Below are 22772 nucleotides of genomic sequence, written 5' to 3' on the forward strand. Positions count from 1 at the left end.
GGTCTGCTTTCCTGACCTCTGATCATACGTGTGGCTCTTCTCTGCACTCTCTCAAGCTTCTCCACATCCTTTTTGAATTGTGGAGCCCAAAACTGGACGCAGTACTACAGTCAAAACACTTCAAATTGGTTTGGGTCTTCTTGGAAGTATTAAGTGTTAATAAGCATAAATTTGTTGAAGAATTTGAAATTCCCCTTTAATTTGTTCATTGCATCCATTTCATTTAAATGCCTTAATCCAAAAGTCTTTTCAGGCTTATTTTTGGGCTACATAATAAATTCTGCGGTTTGTAAAAGAAGCAAATGAAGATACAAATCTGAGAGAGTAACAAGCAAATTATAGATTGCAGGGGGGAAAGCAGATACTATGTTTTGTCCTCTTCCTGTCATTGTCTTGAAAGCAATTTTGAAAGAGATGGTCTTAAAGAGGAGATCTGAAGAAGTCGGTGTTTTAGCAGAACAAATTAAGACCCCAGATCAGCAAGATACTAAAGCACAAGTTGTCCCTTTGACTTCCTTAAGACTACTTCCTTGCTTACAAAGTTAAGTGTCTTTCTGAAGAACCTAAAAAAGCAGAAGGGATGAGGACTGTATATAGTTCTACTGACTGAGGTAGGTTACATCAGTTGCATGGAAAACAGAAGAAGTTAGATTCTGAGACTGAAACTTGATTTTGGAGTGAAGCTTATGAAAGTGTGGAGGAATAAGGAGAAATGGGAAAAGACAGGAGTTTGATTGGCACTAGAATTCTGAAGCAGCATTGATTAGGTAATCGAAGCGGACTGTATCTCCCTGGAGCAAGGTTCAGGAAAATAAGTCTGGCAATGAGAGGAAGGAAAAGGAGATATAAGGAAATGAGAACAAAAATGTTCAAGTGTGTATGAAGAGAACAGGAGGAGGCGGCAACATATTTTAGAAATGCTAAAAAATATGGAACTGAAAAGTTTTTGTCAAACAACGATATGAGAATTTGGATGGATGGAGGGTTATCAAAATAACTCCAACAACGTGGGTAGGAGTAATAGAAGTTGTAATAGAAGACTAGAACAGGAATGAGATGTTCTGTTTCAGGTTGTTTTTCTTTTGGACACAGAAGTTTTGCTCAGGCAGCTCTCAAGAAGTGGCCCAGGAAATTTTTATTCTCATATCCTTTTACTCTCTTATCCTTGGTCCTGTGAGCCTGTTAACCAAGATTCTCCTTTGGTTTTCTTTTGTTTTAACCTAACCTAAATTACTTAGCATCACACTACCTGGGGTGAACTGTAGCTCTCTACATTGAAATAAAACCAACATCTGTATTTAGCCTTATCTGGGGACTGATTGTCCTGGGCTGTGACTCCCATCAAAACAGGCACTGGACAGTCATTTACACATGTAGCTAGAATGGCAATTAACTCCCACTATTGTCCCAGGGTAAAGTGTGAATTCAGATTATTCATAGGTATTTAGGTGAGACAATGGCCTTGTCCTCTGCAGGCTTCCAGGATAAAAGGCCTCGTCTCAGGAGAAATCCAATTTCTGTAGTTACTTTGAGTCATGAGAATGGCTGAAGTGGATACACAGAGAATAGCTGCTCTAAAGAAACCTTTACTTTGTTATTACTAGGTTGGAAATGGCTGAAATGGGTGAGCAGAAGCAGTATTGCTGAGGCCCTCAACCTACAGCAAGGCTAAGAAGGGATGATAGAAATGAATACAGGACTGTTTGCTTTCCCGTCCTCTTGCATTACTGTGGGATTCTTCCAGACATTTAATTAAAGCTATTGTCTGAATGCTCGACCTACAGATAGCTGCGTTTCCTTGAAACCACAACACAGGATCACCGAAGAAAATACAAGGGTGTCACAGAAGGAGCCAGGAAAATACCAATGAATAAAAACAGCATAGCAATTGAAGAATACATTTCCCAGAATACAGCACTCAAAGGTCATGAGGTCACAGATGCTCAGCTGCTCATGCATATCCCCTATTCTCCCTATTTGCATGCTTGCGGTGGAGAGGACAAAGATTTAATGAGGATAGGACAAGCTCTTGCAGTTCTCACCGTTCCTCAACCCCTACATCCAAAGCACTGCTGAAAACCTCTTTGAAGCTAGAATAGACACCCATTGAATTGACCCACTGCACAAGCACAATCCTGGGTCTTCTGACCAGGTACAAAAACACAAGGTGGTCCTTGTCTTCAAACTGCCCTTGATATGAACAAAACCAAAGACTTGTCATATCCAGAGATTGGGAAGGACTTTACCACTTTAGGGCATCTTGTTTGCCACCTCCCCCCATCCACTTGCTAGCAAACTTTAGTGCTCAGACTTTAAGCAGTCAGTGTACTTTCATGCTAGAATCTGAGAGGATCCATATGCCCTGAGTGGAAGAGCAGGCATTTGGCATTAAGCAGTATCACTCAAGTCGAGTGGAGCTGTCTGTGCATAGAAGGTGTTTCAGTTTGGTTTGGACCTGTGTGACCAACTTCTGTTCCCAAATTAGGACCTGAAAAATAACAGCTACTTGCAAAGCCAAAAAAGTCCATGAGTTGGAAAGTGGCTTCATGCAGCACTGGACTTCTCAGTCCTCCTTCATGTCCAAAAGCTCTCTAAATACATAGTTCCCTAGTCACTGAAGTCAATCATAAACTACTGATACAAGTGTGATAATCTCTATAGTGTTAAACATCCCATCCATACGAGCTATTCCTGCATAGGGTTGTACCTAAACGTACAGTGCTACCTGCACAGGAATTTACCACAATTTCTGTTGGCTAGTGTTTTTTTCCTAAGACCTCACAAAGAAGTCTCATCCAGTCACAGTCCCAGCAACACAGTAGTTAGAGGGAGCTTTTCCCTTGCTAGAACACGTAACAACAGTATCTAGTCTCTGTGCCAAGTGACTGAGGGCTCAACTTCCGATTTGCTCCCTGTTGGTAGAAAGTGATTTCAGGACCAGATTTGTTCAGTTTAGTAACCATTTGTTACCATTTGTTGGCAGCTGGTTTGACTCACCCTGCACATGTGCAATACCCGCCCCCGGCTTCTGAGTGATGCAGTTGCTTCCTGTCTTCACATTTCACCTGAAAGCCTCCTTTCCATGTCACCCTCTGATTGAAATTTAGCCTGAGTCAATCTTTCCTTCCCCATTCTGCCATTATTGCCATCTCCCACTCACCTTGACCTTTCCTTGTGGATATAGCCTATCTCCATTCTTGTAATGTAATGTGACCCCATACCTTGCTTTCCCTTTTCTGCCTTTGTGACTCACTCTCTCCCACTCAGGCTGCACCTCAGTCTCTGCTCACCTTCTTACTGTAAGAAATATTGTGTGTTCCAGTGACACAAAAGTTGTCACATACCAACTGATTACAGGGATGTGAGGAGTTTCAGCTTTGAATTTAGGCTGCGCACAAGTTCCACGTCTGAAGCCGAAAAAGAGAACTGATATATGTAAGTGCGTGACCTGGGTACTACCACATCATCATGCTATTTTAAATCTGCCGTCTCCTGGCACCAGATCAGATAACATAAATTCTCTCCTTTTTTCCTTCCTACTACCTGGCCCAGCACAACACTAGTCAGTCTTCCCTGCTGCAACCCTGGCCGGTCATTTTGTATAAAAAGGCTACAAAGGTACTAAAGTGTGGGGCATCAATATAATAACCTAGATATTCCACCCCACCAACAGTTACATGACTTGGAAACACACACATACCTGCATGCTCCCTTCTTTCTGCCTGTTCCCACTTATGACACATGTGGGAGTCTGATTAAAAATCCTTGAGCCTACCCAGATTGTCATCTTGCTAACTTCTGCCCAGATCTTCTAGCCTTAAAGTCCTCTTGTAGCACCAGAACTCTGGAGTCAAACCCTGCCTTCTTTCAACACCACATGAGGGGTATTTGCTAGTCAGCAGATATGAAAAGTTTGTGTCCCACCCCTGACAGCATTCTCAGCCCGGTCCTTCTCTTCTGCCTGGTTTCCCATCCTTCCTGCCATGGTGCGTGCTTATCTCCATTCAGTCATCGGGATTCCTGCATTCTCTTGAGTTTTCACTTGTGAAAAAAATAAATAAATAAAAATCAGTCATGCTACATACAGAGCACAAAGTCTTGTCTGCCTGTCAGGTAGGAAGTAATGTATATTTTAGAAACAGGAGAAAGAAGTGGTAGTCTTATTAGGACTCTGCTTTAACTTATCTCTGTCTAAATTATATTTTTGAACTGCAATCATTAGCACTCCATACCAGTCCTGCATCTGTGTATAAGATGAAAACAGCCACTTGAGCGTCTTCCCACAAGGCTTTGAGTGGCCTGATACTAGGCACAGAGAAGAGATAAGGCATGCATTGAAGTTATAGTATTGCTGTGGCTGAGGGTAAGGAATGAATGGAAACATACCATCCCTCTGGCGCTGCCTTTTTCTGAAAAGAGGGGAGGGATGGGCTGAGAAGCTCACATTCAAGTGTGTGGCTGGAGTCAGTGGCCTCTCAGCTGATGACAGATTAGACTCAGGGCCTAGTGAAAACACAGTGATTAGGCCTCGGCAGTATCCTGTGTTTGTCTCCAGCACTACAGGAATTACTGCTGCAGGCAGAGATTTTCCCAGCAAACTGTAATTATGTCAGGGACCCTCATGCCTGTAATTTTTGTTAACAACCCAAGTGTAAAAAATAAGAGGCAGGAGAGGTGGGTGAGGCTAAAGGGAGGCAAGAAATGGGAAGGAAGCAGAACAGAGACATTTGTTTTATTTCAGTTCATCTGGCAAGAGTTAATTCAGTTAGTTTGCTTGTGTTCCCTAGATCCAACCAGTTCACAGATTAATGTTTCCCAAGACTCACTGCCATGGTGTAAGACCCAGGAAGTGCCATACCATTTGGCCAAATCTGATGGGACAAGTTCTCTGGGTCTCCTCATGTTCAAGGGTTTGTTAAATTAACTTCATACTTTTCTGCTGTAGTAAAAGGTGCTGGTCTGACCTCCATGAAGGAAATGGGATCCAGAAAGGGCAAAGGGATCCAGAAAGGGGCAGAGCAGGTATAAATACAGTATAGGTACATGTGCTGAATGGTGCTTTTCAGGTGTGGGCTTCAGCTCGCTGGAGACTGAGCAAGGCAAACTAGATTTGAATCCTGATCTCAGAGCCTTGTTATGTATTAATTTAAGTTGTTTCTGGGGCTCTTAACCCCTGGATTGTCTACATATTAACACCTGAAACTAGTTTTAAGCAAACTTTAGGCTGCTTAAAGCTACACCACTGAAGGCAGGTTTCTCTCTGTTCTGTGTTCTATTAATGTGTGGCCATTCCCCATGGATAAGCTACCCAAGTTGCAGTCCTTAAGCATCCCATGATGCAGTGTCCTCTCTTACCCTCCTGTTTTATGTGGACAAACTTTCTACCCCCTGAACTCTACTGCCCAGGGGGCAGTTCTGGTACAAAGCCAAATCCCCCTCTTGCCCCTGGGGACTCCATACAAACAACCTTCATGTTAGCTAACTAGGTTGCAGGACACAGATGGGTCCAGGAGTAGGGCTGGGGGAGAAGAACACGGTAGGGGGCTGAAACTGGTCCCCATGAGCTGGAACTTCCTTCCCAGGGCAGGGTCAGTGGCTCTCCCAAAAACACCTTCCTTCATCACTTCCACTTCCCACCCATACCAGGAAACATGACCATCAACCCCAATATCCCAATTCTAAATCCCGATACATTAAAACATGAGACCTTCTTTAATTTACTTGTTTATAAATTCTTTTTTTTTCTTCTTTTTCTTTTTTACTACTTTTTATTTTATCCTTCAATGGCTGACTGACTTCATTTCACCACCTTTCCTCCACTCCCATTTCCTTTTCACCTCCCATTTTATTACCTTGCCCATTCCATTAACTCTCTGCTTCCCAGCCTGCCCCAACCCATCTCTCTTACCTGCCTCCCCCTCCCACCCCCCAGCAGGGATAGAAGCCTGTCCTCCTGGCTCACCAGTGGCAACTCACAAGTATAGCTCCTAGTCAGGTCTCTGCTCATCAACACTCTGGGCTAGGTATAGGCAGTCAAAAAGCCTGAGGATGAATGGTTAGTCTAACGTCTTTGTGGGTTAGTCTAAGATTTACAGATTAAATTGAAACAGAAGTGAACAGACATTTACCTTTGATTCAGGAATTTGCAGCCACAGACCTCCAGTGGCTCAAGCCAGACACCAGAGAGCACTAGAGCACAGCTCCCTGGCTGTGTTCCTTTCCTCTTTCTACTGCCCCCAAGGTCTCTGGGATTTGTAGTTCAGAATTACAGCAGCAGGACTCTGCAGGGTTGCTCATCATTTTCTCTTCCTTCTTCCAGGTGCCTCTGGGATTTGTAGTCCACAGTTGCAGCTAGCAGTAAGTTTGGGTGGGCAAAGTGGTATTTAACACCCCCACCCCGGCCTCAGACCCCAGCCGGGGTTTGCCAGGGGTGGCAGCCCCCCCTGCAGACCAGGCTGCATCCCCAGCTAGGCTTGCCCACCCCTCATCCCCTTGTCAGCCAGCCCCCACTACTCTAGCTAGGGAGAAGAGGGGCAGGGCCAGCCCTGCTCTCTGGAGCAAACAGCACAGCCCAGCCCAGGGCTGCAAAGCATGCCCAGATGCTGGAGGACTCGGATTTAACTTGAACCAGGAAGGGGTCTGGGACAGAAGTTTCATAAACTGGTTTGACCCAGGTTAAGTCTGATATTACATTCAACCAGGTTTATCGTCAACCAGTTTCAGCCATTTTGAAACTGGTTTATGTACACTGAGCTTCTGTTCTGTTACAGGTTTAAACCAGCTTCTAATCACTTAAACAGGTTTATGTATAATGTCTGTCCCTAGCCTAGTGGCAAGTCACAGCTGTGCAGGTAGGAGACAGGAAGTCTTTAATTTTAAGGTGTGACTGCTCTAAACTCAAGCTAGATCTAGCACCACTCAACCTTTAAGCAGCTTAGAGTGCAAAGTAACAAGGCACTCACAGGCCTTGTATAAGCTAGGATCTCAGAGGAAGGGGAGAAGTCAGAAGGTGTTAGGTTGCACATGTTAACTTCCATCAGGACAGTAGAGTAAACAAGGCAGTATGGATTTTAACACACTGTGACCTGAGCTATACTTCAAAGTTTAGCCATAAACTAATGTCAGTGTGAGCCCTCTTGCTACGTCTCTATAGCAGCAACAGGCATTGTATTAACACAGTTACAGTGACATCAAAGTCCATTTCCCAGTAAAGCTTATTATGCTTGGAGAACAAGTTAAAACTGTACCAGCAGAAGGACTTTTTTTACCAGGAAAAGCTGCTACTACTAGGAGGATTTGCAGACAAAGCTATACCAGAAAATGCTGTAAGCATACACAAGACCTTACCTGGTTAAGGTCAGAGGCTCCATTGCTAGACTCCCTTCTATGATGCAGTTTGGCCATGTGGTATATGTTGAAGGCAGCATAGGGTACCCTGCTTTAATCAGATGTTTAGAATGTATTCATCATCACTTTCTAATATTGAACCTTTAATCAAGACCAATATTGCTCCACTCAAGAGATACATCAGCCCTTGGAAATGTATGCAACCTTCCTTACAGACACAGCAGCAAGCACCTTTCCCCTTGCCCCTGAGAGCTCTGGCAGTCATTGTGTGGGCTGCTGGACCCTCCTCAAACTCCAGGAAGAGCACAAACCAACTGCAGATGCTTTCTCAGCCTGACAAAGAGTTCTTGTACCCGAAAGCTTGTGAAGAATTTTTCCAACTTTTTGAGTTGGTCTAATAAAAGATAACAGATTTACCCAGAGAACCTTGTCTGCCTATGAGCCAAGTCTATGAGTTCAACAGATCCTGGTGGGAAAGAGACACATCTGGAATTAACTGAATTTGCACAGAAAGTCCTGCAGACAAGAGAAGGGACTGGAAGAGTGTGAAAGAAAGTGGAAAGCTCTCTTCTTGTAGGCTTCACTTTCTTCCTCAACTGGCTTGTGGTACTGCTGTCAACCATTACACAGCTGCTGTGCTCTACCCTAGAGAGGACTGCATTTCAGTAGTGAGTGAACAGGATTCCTCAAGTTAAAGAGCTTTGGGAACCCCTGGAATGAAAGGGGCTATAGATCTGCTCGTCTCTCATTCATTATGTTAAATACACCTGGGACCACAACACCTGGAGCAGTATCCAGAGGCACGGCTCTAGCTCCTCACACCTGCAGCCTCTGGCACTCACTGGGTGTTTCTGACTCATCCCTTGTGCAGTAGGTGGGTCTCTCTGAATTTGCTTTCTAGGCAGTTCCTTTTAAGGCTCCCAGCACCTGGTTCTGGGATTGGAGGAGGACAGATTACCTGGGGCAAAAGGTGTTTGTAGCCTTCAAGACTTAATGACTTCAGGCTTGTGGAGATAAGGGCAGTGGAGGAGGAGTGGGCGTACTGCAACGGCTCAAGGGCTGAGCCAGAGAGCATTCCTTTGCATCCATTCAGACGCTCAGCTATTTCCTGCTTTGCTCTCCACACTCAGCATGCTCCACCTGCTCTTACTTAACCATTTCCTGTTTACTACTTCCAAAAACTTTCTGATGCCATGGCCAACCTGTGGGTGAATCTGGCTGTATCATCCCTTTCAAGTAGGGCTTCATATAATTCTCCGGTCTTATTTCAGGAGTTTAGAGGTAGCAAGCCTGTGTGTGTGGTGGTGGTGGTGGTGGTGGTGGTGCGTGACTACAGCTGCTGCTCAGGGCCAAATTCATCTCTAACCAAACTGCACTGAAGTCAGTAGAGTTATGTCAGGGAAGAATTTGCCCTTGGTCACTGTCTCTCTCACTATCTCTCTTTTTTATTTTCCCCTCTGGGTGCTTGCTTGGTTTATATGGATTTGATGAGCAGCTAACATTGAAGAAAAGCTTCCCCCATTTTTTTTTCCTTTTGTAGAAAAGAACTCTCCTGGTATTTGAAGTAAAGAGTCACCTTGTTCCTTTCCAAATAGCTTTAAAACTGTCTCATCCCAAACTGGAGGGATTCTCCAGGGGTAATTCCCCCTGTGCTTTGAAAGCCACAAGGGTAATTTCAAGCTGGGTAATTTCAAGCTAGGTTCCCCTCCTGCTGCTTCTATATATAAAGTAGATGGAAGGAGTAGAAAGGGAACAAACAGCCCAGTAAGTTTTCAGATCCTTTCACCATCCCACAGCAATGTTTTTTTATGAAAAGTCCCTGTTGGTAAAATTCCTATTGAGGAAACTCATGCTCTAAATCACTTTTCCTTATCCATGGTACAGAGAACACCTTTGTTGCAACATAACAAGCTTTCAGCAATCTGATTTACTTATCACCCTTTGTGCTGTCTGTTTGCTTTTTTGCATTTCTTATTGCTTGGACAATGAAAATAGATGTTATGGTTTCCTTTTCTGGTTCTCATTCTGTCATACAGAGCTGCAGTGTTTGGACTGGGGGGAATGTTTAAACTTCACCCTCAGCATTATTTTCCATACCAACAGTGGCCCACAAGTTGTAAACTCTCTCAGAGTGACAGCCTAGCTCCCCTTTCTGGTTTGTTTGGGTTTTTTTATAGGGTAGGTGGGTATCCTTGCAATCAACCTGCTCTCACTTTATCTGGCCTTGAGACCAGCAGCTACATCAAAATGCAGCAGATGCAGTTGAGAACACTGCAGGGGAAATGTTTGTTAATGGGAGAGGACCCCCAAACCTATTTCCGTTGTTTCTTTAAAATATGGAAAATTTGGAATCAGAGCTTATAGTAGTTTATTTAAAAAAAGAAAAAAGATCGTTGAAGCCAATTTGACCTGGAAGTTTTCCTTTGCAGGCTTCACGATGCCAATCAATGTTGTACTGGTTGTAGATGAGAATTTCAGGTCCCTTCTAGTAATGCTGCGGATTTAGAGACCATCTTTGCAAGAGAAATTGGTAAACCCTCAACATGTACACAGTGTACTGGTGTAAACCACAGCTTTTACCAGCAGGGTTTACTCTGCTGACTTAATAGGCTAGGTCACATGTGTAAGTTTGGTTTTGTATCAGTGCAATTCATCTACAATATAGATTTGCATTCTTGTAACTGTGTTAATATAATCAGATTGTTGCAAGATTTTGAACATTTTCCTAGTACAGATAGAGCCTTGTTGTGATGGTAATATAGATCTTTATTATTAGGTGTTATATATTTAAACAGACATTACTGATGGCCACTCAACTGTCTGCTGCAGGATGTAGTTAAACCATACAAAACGTTATGTATAAACTGTACATGGGAAAGTTGTATGTAAATTACAGTTATGTCACCAGTTTCTGAAGTGCCTGTCAACCTATCTGTAAACAGCTTCTGATGTTTCTCTTTTTATCGGGATGACAATTAGTTTTTTTCTGCACATCAGTAGCCTTCCAGTTCTCCTATGTAAAATGCATTGCTTTGGTTACCATCAAGATCAGTTAATTCATTACTATTTTTCAGGGTTCCTATCATTAATGGAATTTGTCCAGAACGAGTCACAACCATTCATGTCATGATGTATTAAAGCCATGATCTCTGCTTCTCCTAACCCTTACAGGGCACAATTCTGTTAAATCCATCCTTGTACTGTACCATACAGTCTTCCTTGTAGCAGAGGCTTCTCTTGTAATCAGTGAGGCCAGGAGTTCAACTGATTCCAGAACAACACTTTGGTTTGTCATCTGACTATTTGTCAGCTGTGTTCCTTTATCACTTCCGCTTTCTGTTGCATTTTGAATCTGGGAAATGTTTTCTTCCCTGAAGTAACAGGGCAACATTTAAAAGAGGAACATTTAAAAAGAATCAGATTATTGGGGACAATACAATGACAGGGAAACTTGTTGGACTGTAGATTGTCTTCCCAGAAAGTGAAGACAAGGTTCAGGCTTTTAAATATAAGAGAAACAAAGCACTAGAGAATATACTATAAGGAAAGGACCAGTTAGTCACTTATAGGTGTTTTCCATTTTAAATTATTCTTAGTACTATGTTAATTAATTGACCATTTATTCCTATGGATGTTTCTGCATTTTTGAGTTGAGGAAACATTAGTAACCAGGAAAATGTTATTCTTCATCCTAGCCTGCACTGGGTGAAGCATGTTCCATTGTGTACTACTGCAGCTAATGTCTTGCCAAGCCCTCACATTCTTGCCTGAATGTGTAGAAGAAACCTGAGCACTAAGAGCTCATCTTGCCCCAAGGGCATCTCTCTATCTCTCTTCCCCTTATCCTCCCCACTCCACAACTTGGAACAGATAAAGCAGATCTAGTACTTGGCATGGTGTGGCCTCTCCTTTCTGATTGCTGGCCACCATGCAAATTAAAGTAATGGAGGCTGGGAGGCTTTAAAAGGTGCTCTTAAGTCCTGGACTGATCCTGCAAGGGAGGAAAATAAGATCCATTAATTCATGTGCACCAGCTGAATCGGCTAACAATCAGTTTTATACACCAAGAAGCACTATGTATTATTCAAAAAGCAGATGGAGGAAAAAAGTTCTCATTGTAGGCTGCTTTCTTCTATTTTCTACTTGCCCCCACATAGTGATGCAAACTATACTGACAATACATGACTGTTAGGATTGGCTCAAGGTACCGAGTTGGGTTTTTAGAGGAGGTCCAAACGATAGGGTGTTCAGTGCCAAGAGCCTTGTCTATACTACTGCTTCCTCCACTGCTGTGGCCCAAAGAGATGAACCAATGTTGGCAACAGTGACAAATGTCTGCAGAATCACTCTACTGTGGAGAAGCCCTAAGATTCTACCAAGCACCTCCTCAGTCCCACCTTGGCAAATACAGCCTGTGTCATTGTAAAGTTTCATCACCAGTTCTCTGTCTTACGATGCCGTTTACATAATGATGTTTCATTTGGTTCCCATCAAAATCACTGTGCAAGCGATTTGTAAAAAAATCAAACCACCTGCTTGCCACTAATACAAGGAGCAAGTAGTTTGTGGGACTCCCACGGTAACAATGAGATGAAGAATAGAAGTTTTATTGTTCCCTCTGGACATGTAAACTGAGGGACTCAGAAGTAATCGATGGAAAAGACCCACTAGAGATTATTGATTCCATCCCCTTTCAAGGCTACCACAGCGATCCCTTGCAGAGGCTTTTCAGAGTTAAAATTGATGAAGAATAAAAGTTGAAGCTAGACCAGGCCAAACAACCACCGTCTGTCTTCAGACTAAGAATTAGAAGATGCAGATCTAGTTTGTCATGTGCCTCCCCTCTTTCCAGGGCCAGCATGGGATTGATCTTCACAATAACTTTACTAATACTTTGAGCAGCTTAGTTCCAAACAAAAAGGATTTCACAATTTCCTGGGGTGGGGCTTTTTCTGCAGTCTAACTTATTTCCTCATTGGAAGGTTTGTGTGAGAGCCAGCCTGCATTCACTGCCCCTTGTTAAGTTGAGGTGTAGTGGCAGAGCATGGAAAGCATCTTGTTCAGAGGCGGGAATTCAAGCTTTGCTCTGGATTCATGCTAAAGGTTGACCTACGGGCAAATAAGCACTCTGGCTGGGAATCAAAGAAAGCCAGGTGTAATGCTGCCATATCACTCTCCTGCCCTACAGAAACTGGCATGTCTTAACCAAACTAGCTGAACAAGCTGTTTGGCTTGGGCAGACCTTTTACTTGACCTTTTTCACTCTTAAAGGTGAGTGGCTAAGGATTTTTGTTCAGTTTGATTCTTTTTAATGACTGAAGAAGGCTTGGGAGATTTGTTTTTTCTTTTTGCTCGTTATGTACTATGGAGATAACTCTGTCACTGCCTAGCACTGCCAGAGCACCTATCGCCAGTAGATCTTGAGCTCTGGTTCAAGTAGGGCAGCTGCATTATTCTCATATTACTGATGGCAAAACTGAAGCATGAGGACATAAGTCACTTGCCCAAGATCACTGCAAACAAGAGGAGGGGCCAGGAATTTCACCCAGGTTTTCTGAGTCCTAGGTCAGTATCCTGCCAACCAGAAACTCCTGTTTCCCTTCTCAAATCAAATTTCCTTTGACCTTGTTGGAGAACCTCAGGGGGGCCTTCAGGGAAGTTAACTCTGAACTGTCAAACTGTCAATTAGTTGAAGGGCAGCGTGTCAAATAATGAATAAAGATAACATTTCCCCAAATGTTTGTTAGGGATTGGAATTAAATAGCTGGTAATAAAAAGCAAACAGAGGTTTCAAAAGTTCATAGAGCCTCTAGATCGTTCTCTGAATTCCCTTTGGTTTATCAGTACCTTCCTGGTAGTGCATTGTCCAGGCCTGAATACAAGACAGCAAGTGCAAGCTTGTCAGTGCAGCAGAGACTTACATCCTAATCAGTGCCAAGATGCTTGTCTCACCTGCTTCGTTTTTCCTAGCTACAATTTTCGGTAAGGCTGTCTTACTTCTCAGAATCCCTGTGGCATTATTGACGTTCCGTTTGGGACCTTAGTCCTAAAAGTATGGCTGTGTTGCACACTGCAGCATGGTGTGTAGGTATTGCAGGTAGTAGGAGTGTGCAAAGTGGGCCCTATTCGATTCAGATTCAGCCCGAATCGGGGACAGTGATTCAGTCTGTTGATTCGGATCACTGTCCCCAATTCGATTCAGCCAAATCAGAATCTGAAGATTCGATGCTGATTTGGAGAATCAGCAATTCGGCCATAGACACAGCTTTAAATATTTTTTTCTACATAACTTGAGGTACCAGCGCGGCTCGTGGATGCTAGGATGGATGGAGTGTCCCACAGGAGCACAGGGGGGGCTCCCTGCATGCTCAGCAGTGGATCAGAAGAGCTTCTGAGTCTGCTAGGGAATGCACAGGGGGCCCCCCCACACCCTCCTGGCTCAGTGATCGGCTGTGGGGGACCCCTGATTGCCACCCCAGACCCAGGAGGCACCAGTCACCAAGCCGGGGGTGTGGGGGGGGGGATCCCCTGGTCGACCTGGAAGTGGACCAGAAGTGCTTCTGGTCTACTTCTGGGTCTGCTGTGGAGCACACTGGGGAACCCCTCGGTCTCCTGTGGGACTCTCCATGCACCCCAGCATCACAGCACTCACGAGCCGCCTGCTATCTAGAGGTATATAGAAAAAACTTTTAAAGCTGTGTCTATATCTGAATCGCTGATTCTTTCCAAATCTCTCCAAATCTATTTGAAGGGTTCTGATTCAATTCGGAGAGATTAAAGAGTCCTCTGATTCGATTTGGATTTGGTCACCGAATCAGGACAAATCTCCACCGCATCAAATCAGCGACTCATGCTTTGCACAGCCCTAGCTGGTAACTGTCAGTAGACTAGCTTGTGTACCAGGCACAGTTCAACCGCTGAAGCCCACAGCTGGGGAGATCTTGCTGCAGAGCAGGACAAATGAACCTACACAGAGCTTTGTGCTTCTGCAGCGAGACCAGATCTCATTCCAAAACTAGCTTGTTTACCACCTAGCTGTGATATCTCCATGCCACACTGCCGCCCCAGAAGGGCATAACCTGAAGCTTGACGACTGTTCATTCAGTTACTTCAGTCATTATCCATTACAGGACTAGATCTAGTGTATATAATGAGGAAGGTGTATTTGTTATCATCCTAGCTTCCATTGTCAATGTCCTGGGACCATTGACATTTCAGCATGACTGGCCATCTTTGTTCAGAAGAGATCCTAGGACTGAAATAGTAGGAACACTGCAAGTCTCATCTGAGCTACACTGGCAGAGCTATGTGGGGATTAGGGCTGTTAAAGCAGGAAGTATGGCAAGTGAGCCTCGAGATGCTTTGCAGAGCTATGTTTGGATGCTAGCTCATACAGATCTTCCTGGATACCAACTCTTCTGTAGTGCCACAACACGTGCCCCTGGCCAGCTATGTTATTCTACTGCCCCTTTCCGCTAAACCCTCCTCATTTCCAGGTGTTAGCCATCTGGAATCAGATGATGTTCTGAAGCTGTGAGGCTATTATAGATCACTGAGCACATCGCCACCACAGCTTTCTGACTGAGTTTGAGAAACACCAACGGTCTTTAGACTTGCTTTTTTGCCTCTTGGCCACAAGAGAAGAGGAAGTGGAGAAGCAGGAGTAGATTACATAAGGCAGGGAAATCCCCCAAGACCTCACTCAGAGAACCTTAAATTGACATTGCTTTGCATATGCAGCAGATTACCCTGCAGTTGTCTGGAACTCCTTGAAGGAGTTACGTGGTCCTATCCTTGACCTGTAGTCATTTAGACCAGTTCTACCAGCTGAACCACCTAAACCAAAGTAAAGATTGCTGAAGTAGGGGCCCACCCTATCCAGGTTGCAGCTATATGGAGCGCTGAACAATTTCACATATTAGCCTCTCCCATACTGGGATTATGCACTGAGGCAATTACACGTCACATAAAAATAACCATGACAGCTCCATACCTTCACCACTGATTAATATGGAAAGGGTCTCAAAACTGTATGAACTTGTGATTATGCCCCGATGGTACCCAGTCAGCAGTTAAACTTGCAGCCATATTTCTATTAGAAACGTGTGGGGTGGAGAAGAGTCCTGTAAAATCCCAAAACAGCCTCAAGATGGGACCAAGGTTGAATTTTCTACAAAATATGAGATGAAGCAGACCCAGGATTCCTGAAGTGCGTCATTCGAAAAGCAGGGTTATTATATGTGGTTGCAAAATTTCTCTAGTATTCTTAGCCACTTTGTAGGAGAGGGAAAATAAAACAGATGGAAAAAGAAAATTCCAACTTTACCAAACCATCTTAGTTGAGAACTGATGCCCAGGAACAAAATGTAGTTGATTAGCCTGAAACTACTTATTAACATTGTTTTTAATGGCATTTTTAAGGGATGCAATCACTTACGACCTTAAGATAGCATATCAAGTAACTAGGAGAGAACTAAACATTCATTAAGAATGTTAGTAATTTTGTAGTCCCTTCCCTTGCAGAGACATATGTCACTGTTTATTCAATTACCAGTGAGGTTTCAAAATAAAAAAGTGCATTTTTTTTCCATCAACAGGCTCTTCAGTCCACAGGGATTAGAACTTTACCTTGTAAATGGGACTGAAACACAAAGTAGAATGGCAGTTGACAGGGGGTTTTGCCAGCAGCTGTTTTGGTGAAGAGGGGGAGAGAAGAGAAGGCCACAGGCTTGTAGGACTGTACTTCCTTTTGTAAGCCTTTACTGGAGTAAATTTGTCCAGTCATTTGCACCAGACTTCTTCCAAAGCCAGGAATAATCCCTAGCCATTGTGTCCATTTCTCAGATTCTTCTCATGACTTTATGCAAGGATTCTCTGGGCATTTGCAGAGACCCATTACCAGGGTCTTATACCAGGTCTCTGTGATGGTCAGTATGTTACTGTTGCTTATAAGTGCAATTTGGATACGGCACTGCTGTACCAGCAGCAGAAGCCCAAGCATAGACATGGTTATGCTGCCATAAAAGTGCTTGTCCTGTGATGTCTTATTTCCCTCCTGGAACCTGTATGATTTACTCTGGCAAGAGCCCTTTTCTGCAGGTACAGACTATGTATTTGCCATTATAGTTACACCAGCTGAGCTATACCAGTAAACTTTTCCTAGTGAGGACTGGGCCTTAATATGGATATAGCACAACATTAGAGAGCTTGAGTCCCCCTTCACTTCAAATACATGCACAAGTAGGGGGATTTCTTTCTTATCTGACAGTTGTCCCCTCTGACCTTTGTGCAGCATCACCTCTGTTAGTACTAGCATTGTTCTGGTCCTTTTTAATCCAGTACGTTGCTTTTTTACCCTCCTGCATTTACCAAGCTTTATTGACTTTCTTCAAAGCCTTGATAGGAACAATAACAATTGACTGGCATTAGTGTTGGTTGCTCTGCAGGGCCCTTGAGAAAAACTTTGCCTTGTTACACCACAATAGAGCTTGTCTGAATGAAGTACATATTTGCCTAGGACTGTAGCACCTTGCAGTGCAATTATTGGCAGCAAACAGGTTTTTTTAGTCTAATTCCTCTGTTAACAGGTAGACGTGATCTGGGGGATGGTTCATTATCACCCGGGATATTTTGGTTCCAATAATTGCTGGGTCCGCTTTCTGTTTGTTATCACTTCTTTCTATCTGCCTGAAATGATCCTAAACAGGAACTTCAGTTTGTCTTTGTATTAACTTCTCCCAGCAAACAACAGTATGTCTCGGAGGTGTTTCTAATCATAATCATATAATACCCCTGCAGCTACATCACCTGTTTTATCTCAAAGCCCTTAATATCCTACATTATAAAACTACTGAAATGGGACTGTGTTGGGGAACATAAAATATGTGTGGGTTGGGGAAAGGTGGAAATGGACATGCAGAAGCTATGAGCTAAGCTTGTAGGGACCAAGAGGCCAGAAGCCCCACAGAGAATCAGCCCTGAGGAGGGACAGAGTGCTCTCTGCCTAAGGACAAAGTGGGAAGTGTCCCACAGCTGTTTCACCAAGACCCTTTGACTGTGGAGGAGCACTGACTGATAGGAAAGTCAGCTAGTTGTCAACCCTGAAAGTAACAAATGGTATTTAATAGAAGGTGGGTAGCTTTCATTGCCTAAATGTATAACTTTGCTCTTACTCTTTAACACATCATATTTGGTCTTCTGAATCTGATATGAAGCTCAGGAAGCCAGGGCAGGGGACTGTAAATCACAGAATGGGGGAGGAGAGAGGAACATTTTAAGATGCCGAAGAACACAGTTTGTCCTCAGCCTGAAGAAGGGGGTGTGTGCCCAAAAGCTTGTAAAGAAAGGGTTTTTTTTTGCAATTTCTTAGCTGGTCTAATAAAAGGTATCTTCTCTGAACCAAGAGTTCTAGAGTTTTGCATTCCTCGATACTGTACCGACTTGTAAACACTGTGGATAGACCTGATAGACAAGCCACAAGGTGGTCAGGCTGTTGGCTTGAGTAAGGGATTCTGCAACACTGATGTATTTTTCCACTGGAGGCAGAAAGTGGAAGTGACAGAAAACGTCTGAATTGTTTATTCCTGCTAGGAGAGAAGGCATTGGAAGTAGCAATACCTAGGGAAATGTGCTTTAAGAAACAAGATAGTCAGAATTTCTGTAGATGATCCAGTAGCACTTATGAAAACTACAGTCAGCTCAAATTAGACAAGTTTGCAAATCTTTTTACTATCATGCTCTGTATTCCTAATCCTAGGGGGATAAAATGCTGAATGTGTTAATGAACAGCAATGCTACAATGCTTGATCTATATCCAAAGTAGTTCTATCGAAGATTGAAAAATAAATTGATGTGATCTCCACTGCTCTCATCTAACTCTTGTTCAAGTGGTTTTATGAACAATGGTCACAAACTGACAGAGAGCAGACTTGGTAGATATCAGGAAAAACTTCTTCATGGTAAGGGTGGCCAAAATTTGGAATGGGCTTCCAGGGGAGGTGGTGCTCTCCCCTACCTTGGGGGTCTTTAAGAGAAGGCTGGACAGGCATCTGGCTGAGGTCATCTGACCCCAGCACTCTTTCCTGCCTAGGCAGGGGGTCGGACTTGATCTGTTCAGGTCCCTTCTGACCCTAACTATCTATGAATCTATGAACTCTTAATGGAGGGGGAAGTATGGAGAAAACTGTGTAGCAGGAAATGAGTTGCATCCCATTAGCAGGTGTTCTTTGACAAAAACAGCCTAATCTGGGACTTTGACATACAGGACCTCAGCAAACATATACTGCCCTTGCCCAAATGACTTCTGTGGAGATTTCAGGTTACACCAGGTGAGAATCTGAGCTTTAGAGTGATCTAACAAAAAAAGGATGGTTGAAAGGTGTAGATCTGTCTGAGACAGTGGTTCCCAACCTAGGGAACACTTCTGGGTTTGCTGTCGACACTTCTGTGCACGGTGCTTCTTTGCATGGTGCAGACACATGGGAGACCCCTTCTCCAAAATGGTTGGGAACCACTGGTCTAAGGATTGATTTACAGACAAACTGATTGATTAAGGTGATCTAAGATGAACTCAGTTACGTTAATGCTTGGTGTGGGATCAGCAACGCACAGGGAGTTTGTTGCCATAAACTCTGCAGATGCCAGCCAGGCAAGCTAGAAGAAGGACCTGGACCACACGGAACTTTTGTATAGACTGTTCCAAGCTAAACAGTCTGGAGAGAGGGCCCTGGCACACCCAGGCAGGGCACAAGAGAGATAGATGATCCTTATTCACTGAGTAAAGGGTAAGAACAAGTAAATTAACTGCATATTCAGCCAGTCAGAGACTAATCTACCCTGAAAAATGTTCCAACCTTTGCTTTTGCAGATTGCCTGAAGCTGCAGTCTGCCTTGCCTCTGAACTAGTGGAAATGATACCATTCAGTCATTTTCTGACCCAGACTCATGTGGTGGCATATCATCATATTGTCACTGAGCTGTCTTTCTTCCTTCTGTGTTTCAGATGGAAAAAAACCAACAAGATCCCACCTGGGAAGGAACCAGTCCTGCACTGCAGGCCATAAGAGTGAAGAACAATGCCTTGAAAGAAGATTTACTTGCTAATGCTTTACCCAGTTCCACTGGCAAGGACCCCATCTAGCACAGGCTTCAGGAGGAGAATGCAGGAGGGCTCATTTACCTCAACTGACATTTGATCAAACTTGATTTTTAAAAATTTTCCAGTTCATGGACTTGTTTCTTCTTTCACCGTGGAAGAGGTGACTTTGAAAGCAATCCTTGTTCACTGTACATGAGTAGCCATATTAAACTCAGGACCATGGACATTTGGAACTGTATTAATTTCTGGTTAATGGATGTGACATGTTGATGAAAGGGGTCAGATTGGCAGATACAGAGCCATGTTCTAGAATAGTCAAAGCACAGGGGGTGATAGCACCCACCCCCTAGACTTAGTCTCTTACTGCTAATTTGCAGGAACTGGCTCCACATGTAGGAAGAGTTCTGCTCCTACAGCCTGCTCCATCCAGACACACACATTTGAACTCTTCAGGAACATCCTGAAGCCATTGTGGTTTGACCAAAGAGCAGCAGCAAGTGGCTTTATTCCTTTGATTCACTTTAGGATCATCGTATCCCAGTATGTATCAGTGAAATATAACAGCAGGACTGTGGGAATTCAGGACTGAGGGAGCAAATATAGCAGTCTGAATGGTGGGACAGTTTGGGCAGAATCCTGTTTCACTGTATGTGCTCAGATGGCAGTATCCCAGCCATGTAACTGCTGTTTGGGGTATTTATGCATCACTTCTGATCCTGTTCCACACATAATGTAGACATACAGACATTACTTCTGGCTACTGAGCACGTACAGTAGGCTGTGCACTGGCTGGGCAGGTATATGGCTCCATACATATATACCTGGGTGAGCATAAGTCCTGAAATTGTAGCCATGCAAAAACCCATGACTCATGGAGGGAGGTCTAATATCCTAATGGGTAGGGCACTTGCCTGTGATGCTAGTCTAGGCCACCCTTACTCAGAGAGAGTTCCAACTTCGCAGCAAAGTGCTCTAACCGTAGTCTAAGTCAGGGTTGGCCAACCTGTGGCATACATGTCACAAGTGGCATGGGTAGCCTTTCTGTGTGCTACAGAACAAATCAGGGAAGGGGCAGGTAGAATAGCAGCAGATAGGGGAGGGAGCAGAAAACACAGCAAATGATAGGGTGGGGAGCAAAAGGTAGAGTAGCAGATCAGGCAAGGGAAGGGGATTGGAGTGCCACTTGGGGAGGGCATAGGGCTGAAAAAGTTGGCCCTCACTGGTCTGATTCCCCTTTTGACTTTCTGACTTACAAGAAGACAAGAGATGGAGATGGGTGGGACTAGGAGGAAGATAGCAAGCTGGAGTGTGTATAGTTCAGTGAAATGGCTGCTGCTGTGGAAGGCTAGGGGTCCTGGATTTTAGGCTAGTTCCTTGTTTCTACTGAGGCAGACACTTTACCACTGCTTTCCATTTTGTCCAAAGCACATTAAATGAAAGCTGCAAAGGCTGTACTTCAAGACCCCTGTGCTGGGGAGTCAGAGAGCTATATATTCACTCATTTTTGGGGGAGGGTACTTGGAACCTGGGTCCCACGTTTCCTGGATGAGCGACCTAACCACTAGGCAATCTCCCCCTTTTTTCCTGGCTGTGATGTTACAATTTATGCTCAGGAAGCTACAGTGCAGCCTCCTGAGCATGCTCAGTAGCCATTATGCACACTTGCACATCCACACTGCATATGAAGGAGGATTGCAAACTATGCATATGTGCCAGAAATGGCAGTTAGACAGTTTTGTGAGCACCATATGGTCTCATAAAGTGAAACAGGGTCTGTCCTTAGGGATATTACTGTTGTCCAGTTTCTTGCCTCTTCAAAACACTTGACAAATATTCACACCATAGCAAGGGAAAAAAACATGTTTTACCCATTTTACAGGTGGGAAAGCAGTCAGATATCATATGACTCTGTCTCAAGACTAAAGAAGGGGTATGTGACTGAGCTGGGATTGGAATTCCTTGTTCGCAGCTCTCAGTCTTTTGCAAACTGAAACCATACCTCTGTTTCCACAGCTCCCTCATCTCAAGAGGCTGGCCTTGTGGGCTGTGATCAGGTGTCAGTGTGAAATCCTCCTTAAAAGGAGGGAACTAAGTGGTGGGATATGAAATGAGGAACACAGGAGGCTGGGTACACAGAAGCTTCCCCTCTAGGTTGCCAGGTCTCATCCAGCTGAGGCTGACAGTGAGTGAAAGTCATTGCCACCTGCTTCTTACAGTGTGGTCTTTGTGAAATAAGCCAAGAATAGCTCCAATCCAGTGTTTAGTAAGCAAATACCACACCATCAAAGCACCCCAGTTATCAGTTACTGATCCTTGTGGTACCAGTCTGAGACTTCAGGATTCAGTGGGACATGGGAAATAAATTCACTTCTAATTGATCCAGTGGCTAGAGGAACATGGAGAAGATTTCTCTGCAGCTTTGTGTGCTTTCTCTCCCACACTGCATGAGGAAGTAGCTGTTGCTGCAGCAACCAAGGATGTTATTCCATTTCAACACGCCACTTTTTAAAGCTAGCAAATTGCATCATGAAGCAGAGCATCTTCCTGACTGTTATGTTACCCATTGGATGCTTTGAGGAGGCGTTCTTTTAACCCAAAGGAAAGATTTTTATCTTGACAGTGTTGTCCTCTACTGTTGCTTTTAAGCAGGCTCTGCAGAACTTACATGGATTCATTTTATCTGGGTAGCTTATGAATATTTGATAGAGAATTCAGACACAGAAGCATTTTTTTTGCTCTTACAGTCACATGCTTCATTCCAAGACCTTTCCGAAGTACAAATGGCTGAACAGCAGGGAAAATTCCACTGCAAAGCGCCCAAGTTTCCAGGGAGCAGAGAGTCTGTTAGGCCTAAAACTTCACATCAAACTTTTTTGGGGGGGAGGGGGAAGGAAGAGGAGGTGTTCTTTAAACTTGTTTTAAACTTTGAAAGGCAAGGGTTGTTTAGCTGGTTTCTCCTGTATTACAGGAACATTTTACCTGGAAGGAAGGGGGCTAAGTTGTAAAAAACTTTTATGAATATTCTGCTTCCTTTGGGAGCTTCCATTCCAAGATCTAAAATGTTCTACAAACAAAAATTAATTAAGGCTCCTTCCCCTCCCTCCTAGCCTTGTGAGGTAAGTAGAATCATAGAAGTAGGGTCAGGAGGGACCTTGTAGATCTTCAAGTCCGACCACCTGCCTGGGCAGGAGAGAAACTGGGCTCAGATGACTCCAGCCAGGTAGGTATCTAGCCTCTTCTCAAAGACCCCCAGGGTAGGAGCCAGCACTACTTCCCTTGGAAGTTGGTTCCAGATCCTAGCCGCCCTGACTGTGAAGTAGTTCTTACG

General features: G+C 43.9%; 1 protein-coding gene across 1 annotated transcript in view; it reads left to right on the plus strand.

Moving 5' to 3' along the window:
* Window positions 1–19673, plus strand: part of RAD51B (RAD51 paralog B) — a 648225-nt gene extending 628552 nt beyond the window's left edge. The window contains exon 11 of the mRNA XM_019551773.1: window positions 19349–19673. Within this exon, the coding sequence (XP_019407318.1) occupies window positions 19349–19449 (101 nt within the window). The 3' untranslated portion in view covers window positions 19450–19673. The remainder of the gene's footprint in view (window positions 1–19348) is intronic.
* The last annotated feature ends 3099 nt before the right edge of the window (window positions 19674–22772 follow it).

The sequence above is a fragment of the Crocodylus porosus genome, unplaced genomic scaffold, assembly GCF_001723895.1.
Source record: "Crocodylus porosus isolate Cpor-Errol unplaced genomic scaffold, CroPor_comp1, whole genome shotgun sequence".
NCBI classification, from domain to species: domain Eukaryota; kingdom Metazoa; phylum Chordata; order Crocodylia; family Crocodylidae; genus Crocodylus; species Crocodylus porosus.